Here is a 12,842-nt window from a genome sequence, read left to right as displayed (position 1 = left end):
ATGGGCAGTGTTGAGTCTATGGGCAGTGTTGAGTCTATAGGTAGTGATGAGTCTATGGGTAGTGATGAGTCTATGGGTAGTGATGAGTCTATGGGAAATGATGAGTCTATGGGTAGTGTTAGTCTATGGGCAGTGTTGAGTCTATGTATGGGTAGTGTTAGTCTATGGGCAGTGTTGAATCTATAGGTAGTGTTGAGTCTATGGGTAGTGATGAGTCTATGGGTAGTGATGAGTCTATGGGTAGTGATGAGTCTATGCGTAGTGATGAGTCTATGGGTAGTGATGAGTCTATGGGTAGTGATGAGTCTATGGGTAGTGATGAGTCTATGGGCAGTGTTGAGTCTATGGGCAGTGTTGAGTCTATAGGTAGTGATGAGTCTATGGGTAGTGATGAGTCTATGGGTAGTGATGAGTCTATGGGAAATGATGAGTCTATGGGTAGTGTTGAGACTATGGGTAGTGTTAGTCTATGGGCAGTGTTGAGTCTATGTATGGGTAGTGTTAGTCTATGGGCAGTGTTGAATCTATAGGTAGTGTTGAGTCTATGGGTAGTGATGAGTCTATGGGTAGTGATGAGTCTATGGGTAGTGATGAGTCTATGCGTAGTGATGAGTCTATGGGAAGTGATGCGTCTATGGGAAGTGTTGAGACTATGGGTAGTGTTGAGTCTATGGGTAGTGTTGAGTCTATGAGTAGTGTTGAGTCTATGGGTAGTGTTGAGTCTATGGGCAGTGTTGAGTCTATGGACAGTGTTGAGTCTATGGGCAGTGTTGAGTCTATGGGCAGTGTTGAGTCTATAGGTAGTGATGAGTCTAAGGGTAGTGATGAGTCTATGGGTAGTGATGAGTCTATGGGCAGTGATGAGTCTATGGGCAGTGTTGAGTCTATGGGCAGTGTTGAGTCTATAGGTAGTGATGAGTCTATGGGTAGTGATGAGTCTATGGGTAGTGATGAGTCTATGGGCAGTGATGAGTCTATGGGTAGTGTTGAGTCTATGGGCAGTGTTGAGTCTATGGGCAGTGTTGAGTCTATGGGCAGTGTTGAGTCTATAGGCAGTGATGAGTCTATGGGTAGTGATTAGTCTATGGGTAGTGATGAGTCTATGGGTAGTGATGAGTCTATGGGCAGTGTTGAGTCTATGGGCAGTGTTGAGTCTATAGGTAGTGATGAGTCTATGGGTAGTGTTGAGACTATGGGTAGTGTTAGTCTATGGGCAGTGTTGACTCTATGTATGGGTAGTGTTAGTCTATGGGCAGTGTTGAATCTATAGGTAGTGTTGAGTCTATGGGTAGTGATGAGTCTATGGGTAGTGATGAGTCTATGGGTAGTGATGAGTCTATGCGTAGTGATGAGTCTATGGGTAGTGATGAGTCTATGGGTAGTGATGAGTCTATGGGCAGTGATGAGTCTATGGGTAGTGTTGAGTCTATGGGCAGTGTTGAGTCTATGGGCAGTGTTGAGTCTATGGGCAGTGTTGAGTCTATAGGCAGTGATGAGTCTATGGGTAGTGATGAGTCTATGGGTAGTGATGAGTCTATGGGTAGTGATGAGTCTATGGGCAGTGTTGAGTCTATGGGCAGTGTTGAGTCTATAGGTAGTGATGAGTCTATGGGTAGTGATGAGTCTATGGGTAGTGATGAGTCTATGGGCAGTGTTGAGTCTATGGGCAGTGTTGAGTCTATAGGTAGTGATGAGTCTATGGGTAGTGATGAGTCTATGGGTAGTGATGAGTCTATGGGAAATGATGAGTCTATGGGTAGTGTTAGTCTATGGGCAGTGTTGAGTCTATGTATGGGTAGTGTTAGTCTATGGGCAGTGTTGAATCTATAGGTAGTGTTGAGTCTATGGGTAGTGATGAGTCTATGGGTAGTGATGAGTCTATGGGTAGTGATGAGTCTATGCGTAGTGATGAGTCTATGGGTAGTGATGAGTCTATGGGTAGTGATGAGTCTATGGGTAGTGATGAGTCTATGGGCAGTGTTGAGTCTATGGGCAGTGTTGAGTCTATAGGTAGTGATGAGTCTATGGGTAGTGATGAGTCTATGGGTAGTGATGAGTCTATGGGAAATGATGAGTCTATGGGTAGTGTTGAGACTATGGGTAGTGTTAGTCTATGGGCAGTGTTGAGTCTATGTATGGGTAGTGTTAGTCTATGGGCAGTGTTGAATCTATAGGTAGTGTTGAGTCTATGGGTAGTGATGAGTCTATGGGTAGTGATGAGTCTATGGGTAGTGATGAGTCTATGGGTAGTGATGAGTCTATGCGTAGTGATGAGTCTATGGGAAGTGATGCGTCTATGGGAAGTGTTGAGACTATGGGTAGTGTTGAGTCTATGGGTAGTGTTGAGTCTATGGGTAGTGTTGAGTCTATGGGTAGTGTTGAGTCTATGAGTAGTGTTGAGTCTATGGGCAGTGTTGAGTCTATAGGTAGTGATGAGTCTATGGGTAGTGATGAGTCTATGGGTAGTGATGAGTCTATGGGCAGTGATGAGTCTATGGGTAGTGTTGAGTCTATGGGCAGTGTTGAGTCTATGGGCAGTGTTGAGTCTATGGGCAGTGTTGAGTCTATAGGCAGTGATGAGTCTATGGGTAGTGATTAGTCTATGGGTAGTGATGAGTCTATGGGTAGTGATGAGTCTATGGGCAGTGTTGAGTCTATGGGCAGTGTTGAGTCTATAGGTAGTGATGAGTCTATGGGTAGTGATGAGTCTATGGGTAGTGATGAGTCTATGGGAAATGATGAGTCTATGGGTAGTGTTGAGACTATGGGTAGTGTTAGTCTATGGGCAGTGTTGACTCTATGTATGGGTAGTGTTAGTCTATGGGCAGTGTTGAATCTATAGGTAGTGTTGAGTCTATGGGTAGTGATGAGTCTATGGGTAGTGATGAGTCTATGGGTAGTGATGAGTCTATGCGTAGTGATGAGTCTATGGGTAGTGATGAGTCTATGGGTAGTGATGAGTCTATGGGTAGTGATGAGTCTATGGGCAGTGTTGAGTCTATGGGCAGTGTTGAGTCTATAGGTAGTGATGAGTCTATGGGTAGTGATGAGTCTATGGGTAGTGATGAGTCTATGGGAAATGATGAGTCTATGGGTAGTGTTGAGACTATGGGTAGTGTTAGTCTATGGGCAGTGTTGAGTCTATGTATGGGTAGTGTTAGTCTATGGGCAGTGTTGAATCTATAGGTAGTGTTGAGTCTATGGGTAGTGATGAGTCTATGGGTAGTGATGAGTCTATGGATAGTGATGAGTCTATGCGTAGTGATGAGTCTATGGGAAGTGATGAGTCTATGAGAAGTGTTGAGACTATGGGTAGTGTTGAGACTATGGGTAGTGTTGAGTCTATGGGTAGTGTTGAGTCTATGGGTAGTGTTGAGTCTATGGGTAGTGTTGAGTCTATGGGCAGTGTTGAGTCTATGGGCAGTGTTGAGTCTATGGGCAGTGTTGAGTCTATGGGCAGTGTTGAGTCTATGGGCAGTGTTGAGTCTATGGGCAGTGTTGAGTCTATGGGTAGTGTTGAGTCTATGGGTAGTATGTATGTTGATATTCTTTTGCACCGTACCTCGCCAACCGTGCTAATCGAAGGTACGACTACGTGGAGGCGGCAAATTCCCCGCTCATTTATTCTGTTACTTGAATTCTCCGCAGAGGAAGCCAACGATTATATATCGCTTCATCAATTAAGTTGCGTGCAATTAAGAGACAATGGGCCGGGATTTTAGTTTCCGTGTTGAAAGAGTGGCTGGCCCCGCCCTGCCTTGAGCCTTGGCAAGTTTCAGGATGCTTCTCTCTACGTTTCATTTGCAGTGGGTGACAGCGCCGGGAGGTGAGGGGGAGGGAGGGGTGAAAGCCAGTCCCTAAACAAATGCCCAGCAGGTCAAAAAACGACCCTGCCTGAAGACCTCGGGGCCCGGGCGACACATTCACGTGCGAGGTCCAAGATGAACGAGATGTGAAGAGGGGGGGGCGGGATGGGGAATTAGCAGTAGGCATGGGGAGAGATTACCAAGAGGGAAGAGGAACGGCAGTAGTGGTTGGAAGGGGGAGATTGCGGGGTCGTTTGGAGCTGGGGGAATAAAAGTGACTTTTGAGGCAGGAGCGGTGGGGGTTAGCGGATCGCACGTACGTTGTGAAACTCTCTTCCCGTGGTAGTCAAGCTGCCATAACCTGGCTTGCCAGAAGGACAGCACAGGGAAAGTGTGGACCCCACAATTTTCCAGTCTGTACGGGATAAAGCGTTGCCCCCTCGCACACGTGTGGGTTTTCTCCGGGTGCTTGGCCAATTGGTGGCGCCAGTGGCTCACCGCGTGGCAGCCGTCTCTCCCGCTCGTCCGTGGTGCCTCCCTCGCGCCTCGGATTAACTGTGCGGCGGCGCATTACAAGGCTGAAACTATTATTACTGTTATTAATGTTATCGTCGTTCAAAGGTGACGCGGACACCGTGGACGAGGTTGGCAAACGTGCGTGAGGGCGTGACCCAAGGATACAACTTCTGGATGAGGTGGTAGGCATGCTTGTAGTTCTGGGTGAGGAAGCACAGAGACACGGTCGCCACGGGGTTGTGGCACCAGGAGCGGTACAGCGAGCAGAACAGGGCACGGCTCTCCTGTGGGCAAAGGGGGCGGGGCGACACCACAGTCATCTCAACAGACACAGTTCCGCCCCCCGCGTAGCCTCTGACAAGACTGGTCGACCCGCGTACGATTCTCGCTTAGGGTCACCAACAACAGTGACGACGATCTTGAGCCGGTCCCGGGCCTCCCCAAGGTCGACTCGGCTTCATTTGGGTACCTGGTGCGGTGTGTAGTAAACATCGCCACTGGGGTGGCAAAGGCGGCCGGGCGTGGTGCTGACCACCCACCCCCTCCGTCTGCCGTGACGGCCTCCATAGGCGCTCGCTAACAGCACTTGACCCAACAGTTAGTTGCAGGCTACACGGGGGATCTTTGTTTTTGTTCGCCACCGTGCGCACGGCGGGAGCTACGCGGCGCGACGGCCGGTGCGTCGCGCTTCAACAAGAGCAAAGCGAGAGCCGACATCCGTCACAAAAAAATAAAATATAAACCCCCCCTCCCCCCCCCGTATGTGTCACTCACGAAAGGGCGGGGCAGGCCTCGACCCTCCCGCAACTCGAGATGCGCTCTCTGCTACCGGGGCAGCTCCCAAAGCGACGACGAAATAGACGAAGCCCCCCACCCCCACCACAGGGCAACGCGAACGCCCACCCCCCACTAACCTAACGCGACGCACCGTGCTCCCACCCTAAAGCAATCGCGGCTCCCTCCCTCCCTCCCGTCGCCACCACCACCATCAACCACCCGCCCGATACAATGAGTAAGTCCAGTCACAAGAGGGGGGGGGAGGAGGGGATAAGCACAAGGAATGCCGCCACCCCCCCCCCTCCACCGTCCCCCGGGGATGGACGCGAGTTAATTACCGCCCTACGGGACAATGACAGGTTGCACACAACTTAATTGACGATGACAGGTTGCACACAACTTCATTGATGAAGCACCAAGCGTATGTAAGTTATTCCTTCCTAGGTGCTCCTCCCTTTGCTTTTTCCATTCCCCGCTCCCCCCTTCTTCCCTCCACCGCTCCCTTACTGAAGCTCTCCGTTCCCCTACCTTCCCCTACCCACGGACGAGTACTTCGCACACCCCACGCGCGGTCCCCACACGGTGGGGCAGCGGAGCCCAATCTCCTCCCCCTCCCCCCCAAGTTCTGGAGCATAGCAGAGTTTGGGACTTGTTTCCATGGAGCTTCTGTACCACCCCCCCCCCCCCCCCCACCACCTATGTAGTGGTTCGTACTCTGTAATGGGCTCCTACAAATAAATATATACACACACACACACAGTGTGCTTAAAAAAATGTTAACACTTACATGGGACTATCGTTTTTAATGGAAAGAGGGATAATACACTCTAACATGATAACAAATGTATGTTAATAGCTCCAAAGAGTCTCCCACTTGTTTCGCCATAATTGTCAACACGTGCCTGGAATCATCTCCAGGTGGTCTCGAAAGCCCGGAGGCGGCAGCACATTTCTTGCGGTATTGTTGCAAATCCTCAGAGGTGTAAACGTTTTTTTTTTTTATGCAAGCACCCTGTACATAATAATAATCATTAAATAATTTTAACAAGCTGGTCAAGCGAGGGGGGGGTGTTTGCGAGCGTGCGTGAGCGAGGCCTCACGGCGGTGTGCAGGTCCTTGAGCTGGGTTCGTAGCTCGAAGAGCTCGGTGGACGTGAGCAGGATGGAGTTGAGCGTCTGCACCATGGTGGAGGCAAAGCGCAGGTCGCCCTCCGCCAGAAGGATCTCCGCCATGGCCTGGAAGATGTTCTCCGCGTTGAGCAGCAGGCACAGCTGCCTGTTTCGCAATCAGAAGCAGAACCTTTATTTGTACCGGAGGAATCCGATGAGCTATAAAGGTAGATTTTTTTTTTTTTTCACAGATGTCAAGTAGGGGCAGGTCAGGGCGCCACGGTGGCGAGATGTTAACTACCTCGCCTGGTATACAAGGTCATGGATTCGATTCCGACCCTGACGCCTGCTGTATATTTGGAGTTTGCACGTCTCTCTCCCCGTGGTCGTGTGGATTTTTTTTATCTCCCGTTCCTCCGGGTTTTCCCTCCACATTTAGAAACATGCGTTTAGATTATTTATATTATTTGACTGCTATACATTTACACACCATGACGAAAAGCCACTTCGTTGAGCTATCATGTGGCCGGGAAGGTCGCTTCTTGAAAAAGAGCTACATAGCTCAGTGGGCCTTGCCTGCTTAAAAAAAATGATCTCGTCGTGGATAAATGTGAATAATGGGATCCGTGACAAGCACCCCCCACATCACCAAGGATAAGATCCCATTCACCGCATTTGAACAGCAAAAGCATGATCATCAATACATTCCTTCCCGCGAATAAGATCACTCCAAGAGCAGCCAAGACATAGGCGCCGTGAACTCGGTTTGAGGTGAAGCCGTTAAAATTTTAATGCGCACTCAAACTTTGGCTCGGCGCGCGCCATTAGCGAACGGGGGCACCGTGGTGGGGTGGGCGAAAGGGGAGCGCGAGGGGGGGGGGCACAAGGGAGCGGGCGGGGGGGGGGGGGGGGGGCCTGCGGAGAGGAGCCGCGGGGAGGAGGCTTCGCTCGCGCGTGTGTACTTGGGGCGACTCGGGGAGGGGGCGACTCGGGGAGGGGGCGACTCGGGGAGGGCTCGCCAAGGCGACGGCAACAGCGACAGCTCTCGTCCCGCACCGGGGGAATCGGGGTGACGTTCCCCGCAGGCGCGGCGGGCTGCCGGGTGACCTACTTTTCTCCCCCCCCCCCCCGCCCACCCCTTAACCGAGCCATGACCCATCTGCCGGGTAAACAGGGGCCTTCCTCCCCACTACACCGCCGCCCTTCACATCTCTCCCCTTGGCACAACGTAACGCCAATCGTCGTTCACCAACCGCGCGGTGTTGGCCGCGAGCGGGAATCGAACTCGGGTCGCCGGGTTCATGGAGCAGTGCGCTCGCCGCTCCGCACAATGACACAACAACAACCGCCACTAAGCGGCGGTGATGTGACCGTGGCGCTCGCGCCATGCTAGGTGCACCTTGAGGCCACGTGAGGTGTCGAAGGCTCGCTGCTGGCGAGAGGTCCAGGAACAGACCCAGGTGCCATGGGTTGACCAACTGCGATGGCTGGCAGATGCACCGACTGCGTCCCATGCTGTGTCTCACGCTGTGTCAACGCTGTGTCAACGCTCTGCGCTTTAGCCACCCCGATGCTCCGCTTGTTGTTGTGAGCCATCACTCCTCTGCCCTCTGTTGTTGATGGAGGGCGACTGCCTCCAACTGCCCGGTAGCAGTGTCCTTCACGAGCCTTCTCCCCCCCCCCAACCCCCTATTGTCAGACAACAACCGTGGGCCTGCTTTGATTCGCATAACTCTGGCCCTGTTAAATACTTTCAATGATTATCACGTCTTGAATAATTACGGTGGGTTTTTAATCAGTCGAGTGATATTCAGACTTTGTGCCGAGCCCACCAAACCTTCAACCCGTACTGCTGACCAGCGTGGTGAAGTATGGTCAAGGGGCACCCATCACTGACATAGGCGTGGGGAGGTCTTCATCTGGCAATGGATTGACAAAATGGCTGGAATTTGTTTAAATTATTACAAATGTATGCTTGTGTGATGCTTCGTCTGATGCGGTTGACCATATGTAACGAGCTGTGATTTAAATTTAGACATGCGAGCAAACTGGTTAAAGGTCTCCGCGCCCATGCAAGTTCCCCATGGGGAGACCTACATCCATCAGTGGATGGACCAAGGGCTGTCAATTTTAAATCGTGTTAGGCTATGAAATACCGTTGGAGCTAGCCAAGTAAGTTATTACACGCATTACTGCGGATTAAGCGGGCATTGACAGCTTGTACTATGTACGGCTTATATGCTGCATATTAAGCATCCCTAAATGCAGGTCAAATTCCTGAGCGGAGAAGTAAAATTTGAATATATTGTTGCGACCCAGTCGCAATAATACAAAAAAACCCATAATTTAACTTTCAGTATTTGAGATCATATTTGATCATACTCTTGTGTAAAAAAAAAAAAAGTGAGTTTAATTTCCGTGTTAAACTCCGCCGTTCGTTTTCGGACGGGATTCCCGACGTGGATTTTTGCCATCAGGAGGATCGCGTTTGAAAACGCGATCATATTGCGAGTCCAGCTTAGCTACACGCTTCAGATAGACGGAAGCGTGGCCAAGCAGCGCCGATTCCCAGCCAGGGAAAAGAGCGATCCAGGCCGATTTCAGGCGGCCAGAATTGGTTCAGCGGAACGCACGGCCAATGGAATAATTCCCACCCCCAAGTCCCGGGGCGTGGCCTCAAAGCAACACGGGAGGGCCCACGAAGACTGTTTTGTAAGAAGCATTGCATGAGTTGGTAGTGCGCATTATTGATAACAATAATTCGCTAAAACGTACGCAGTGTCTGCTCGCTCTCGAAGAGGGAGGGGACGACGAAGAGGCGTGGGGAGGAACCACAAATGAGTGGCAAAGGCAGCAGCCAGGCAGTGAGCTGGTGCCAAATTTCCCCACCCCCCCCCCCCCAAAAAATTTTCAGTCCTCTATATATGAAGGTGTTATCTGCCAATGAATGCGTGTTTACACTTGGGAGGAAACTGGAGCGCCCGGAGGAAAAAATACACTTATGCGAGGGAGCAACGCTGTATCCCACTACAGGTTGAACATGCGGAGCTCACACTTGCTGCAACCCAACCTTCTCCTGCCGAGCCAGGGTAGGACACCTCCGATTTAGCACGGATGGCTACGTACGGTGCGAAAGAAGTTCAACATACATAGAGCCCACACTAGCCGTCATCCAACCTTCTCCTGGTGAGTCAGGGTAGAGCACCTCGGATCAGCTCAGTTGGCTACGTACAGTGTGGTACCTCCTCGACACCCACGGGAAGGGAGTTTTGCAACATTTGTGCGATCCATCAACCCTCGCTCCTGCCTCCACAGCGCTGGATTAGAGGCCACTTTGCATAGCCACTACCGCCAGGCATTCATTTGAAGTTTAAATGACTGCAGTGACACAGCTTCGAAGCTACAAGAGTCTTGCGCAAACCAAGCAGCCACCGATGAGGCTCTATTGAAACCTACAGCCAGGAATATATTTTCAAAGACTACTTGTCACATCACCCCCCTGGGGCCTTAATGTTGGCCCTCAGGTAACTCATTGACAAATGTAATTAACAAGTGACTTGAAGAAATATCGTAAACCGAGTGACCATTAGAGGATTCATGGTTCACAGATTCCCCCCACCCCCCACTATTCCATGAATTGTCTGCAGTTCAGGACTGCGATTCAGAATCGGAATATTTATTCATACTGGAGGAATCCGATGAGCTATGAAGCCTCTTTTTCACAGATGTCCAGTCGGGGCGGGTAAGAATGCTTCAACACCAAATAGCGCAAAAACACGATAGGAGTGCAAAGCACAAGAAAGGTAAAGAAATGGCCCCAAACACGTACAAATACAACTAAACTAAACCACCCCCCATCTTACGAGGCAAAGCCCACCGAGGTAAGAATCAGAAAACGTCAACGCTGACGCACGTCGCGCGACCTTTCGGAGTCCAATCTTCTAGCGCGCGACGGGAAAACGCCGATCTCACGGGAACGTTCTAGGATTGGCGATCATCTCAGCGGCCTGCCCCCCCCCCCCCCCACCCGCCTGACAGATCTGTGGTGGGCAGGGTGGACGCGATGCGCTTCCACACTCTACGACTCGTGGCCGCGGTCGTGCTTTTGGGGGTCGCATGCCTCCACCTTCCACCTCGCGAAGCAGGCGCCCGCCGCGAAAGCCAACATGTTAAAATGCTGCCCAGTATAGCACGCTAGTTATCTTACCGCACTGGCTACTGGCAACGCCATTGGGTCGCGGTGCCAGGGTTGGGTTGGCGTGCGTCGCGTTGTGGACGACGCCAATCCAAAAATTGCCTCGCGCACGCCAATAAAAGGCCTCAATACAAAGCGCGCGATATTCCAAAAGCGCGTAAAGCGAGGATTGCCTGTACATACGTACGTCACCGCCCAACCTCAATGCAAACAATACCACAGCGTACGAGCATTCTCAGCCGAGCGAACAGACAGCGTCGAAGTCGTTTCAAGTATAAAGCATAAAGCAGTTCTCAGCACCGCTCGAACAAAAAATTAGAAGCGGGAGTCAAAACAGTTAGCCTCAATTGGCCAGCGTTAAGCGCTGGTCAAATGCTTAGGTTGGATCAGTCCAAGCGCCATCCCGCCCGACACAAATCGTGGAATCGTTAATCCGATCACGTCACGGGTATCCAGAACCGCGGCGCGGTCGCAGAGCGTCAAAGGGTGGCACGCAAACCGTGGAGGTGACGCGGGGGGGGGGGGGGGGTGCCCGCGGGCGGAACCAGACGCCCCTGTCCTCTCTGGTCATCGCTCACGGCAGCCCCTGCTGTGGGCTCGCAATAAATCAGAGTAACGAAGCAACGGGGAGGAGGGGGGGGGGGGCGAGATAATCCTCAATCGAGATGCGGGTTGGCGAAAGTGGCCTTGTTCTTTGATTTATTTTTACCGGGGAACCCTACACGTCGGGACGACGAGGAGGGCGGCGGCGGCGCCGGTTATTGGTCGCCGAGAGGAAGAGGCGAGAGGGCCACAAAGAGCAAATGGCGAGTGCACGAATCCAACGCGTGAGGCTTTTCAGGACCGATGTTCTTGACGACGAGGTTTATTTCGAGGTTGGATAGCGTAAAACGTAAACGTGTCGTATAACCCGCCACACGTTCACTCGACGCAGACGATTAGTGAGGTTCGTCACGCGGAACAGAACGTGCCGATTTTGGTACTACTTCAAGCACACCCGTGGGCTAGAGGGTAAATGTTAACAGCGACGCACAGGAACGCAGTAAACGTGGAATTTTGGCCCAACGTTGGTCCAACGGTTCCAACCATATCCCAACGTTGGCCCAACGTTGCATGCTTACAGGGTAAAAGTAGTGCCACCATTGTCAGCTCACGAGGAATCGGTCTCTTGTTAGGGTTAGGATTGAAAATTGTAGTCCCTTTTCTCCTCCTTCTGCCTTGCTAAGAATTTAACCCAACAGCAGCTATTTGGCCACATTCTTTTTGACTAAAACCGTCACAAACTTAAATTACATTCATCGTGGACAAATATCATTTAACTCCATAGCAATAATGTATTCCAGTGGCTTGAAAATAATTAAGCAAAATCTACCTCCAACTGATTACATTTTACACCTTTACACCCACAAAGACTCCAAATAAATACGTTAATCTGAATCAAATCAGGGCCATTGAAAATAATGTTGATTCGTACATTCGACAGTTGTCTTTATCACCACATGTACTTCACTTTGGGATGAACACAGATGCAAATACATGTATTTCTGTCTTCAGGGTTCCACCCAACGGGATAAATACCGTGGTGTGAGTGCGTTCAGGAGAGATGCCACCATTGAGGAGACATGCCGCCCTCGACAGAGATCTCTGCCACTGTCAATTTAATAAAGCCATCGTTGCTTTGTCACTTCAAAGGGATGACGAGAGCACGCTCTGCTAGACATGTGCAGCTATGACTTTCTCTAAATGCACCGATTTCCTCGTCAATTACTTCAACTCTGTCTCTATTATCTAATCCTCACCACCCCATGCTGAAAGGAGTGTTTTATCGTCGTGAAATTGTCAGTCGCGTGCGAGCGTCTTATTATTTGGAGTGTGGCCACGGTGGCTGTGTGGTAGCAGGGCGTGCGGTCTCGCTGCGCGTGCTGTGAGGCTGCTGTGCCGTGTGCACGCATGCTGAACTTCTTTTTCACCATACATAACCAAACGTGCTCATCGGAGGTGCGGGGGAAAGACCACAAACTAAACACAAAAAGCAGTTCAAAAGAAACTAGTTTTCAATCAGGATTTAAATCTAGATTTCAAAAGTGCATACGCTCCAGTGTCTGCATTGTCAGCTGTGCCGCAGAAGGGGCACGCATTTTCGCCGCGTGCTCACGACGGAGGTACCGGATGATGAAGGCTCCACGATGCTCCAGGAGTCGAGGCTCGGTGCCAAAGCACTGGAGCAGCTTGACCATGAAGCGATGGAAGTAGGAGTTCATGGAGGGAGACAGCGGCGATCGGTCTGTGGCCTTCCAAGCTGCCGAGCCTGCGACGGTGGGGGAAGGAAACCCGAGGGTCGGCGGAGGGCGGGAAGAGTGGGCGGCGCACGTTGGCATTCGAAGCTTCGCAGAATCGTTGACGCAACAAGTTAACGTGCGCGTGAACATTCGCAAGCGC

General features: G+C 51.1%; 1 protein-coding gene across 4 annotated transcripts in view; it reads right to left on the bottom strand.

Moving 5' to 3' along the window:
• VAC14 (VAC14 component of PIKFYVE complex) overlaps nt 1-12,842 on the bottom strand; it is a 62,330-nt gene that overhangs the window by 17,209 nt on the left and 32,279 nt on the right. For all 4 annotated transcript variants that reach the window (XM_076052097.1, XM_032974865.2, XM_076052096.1 and 1 more), the window contains 3 exons: nt 12,570-12,711; nt 6,200-6,374; nt 4,488-4,606 (listed from right to left, as the gene is read on the bottom strand). In XM_076052097.1, coding sequence (XP_075908212.1) covers nt 4,488-4,606; nt 6,200-6,374; nt 12,570-12,711 — 436 coding nt within the window. The remainder of the gene's footprint in view (nt 1-4,487; nt 4,607-6,199; nt 6,375-12,569; nt 12,712-12,842) is intronic.

This window comes from Petromyzon marinus, chromosome 54 (genome assembly GCF_048934315.1).
Source record: "Petromyzon marinus isolate PM22_M1 ecotype Great Lakes invasive population chromosome 54, UKy_Petmar_22M1.pri1.0, whole genome shotgun sequence".
Taxonomy (NCBI): domain Eukaryota; kingdom Metazoa; phylum Chordata; class Hyperoartia; order Petromyzontiformes; family Petromyzontidae; genus Petromyzon; species Petromyzon marinus.
This window is presented reverse-complemented; position numbering and strand designations above follow the sequence as displayed.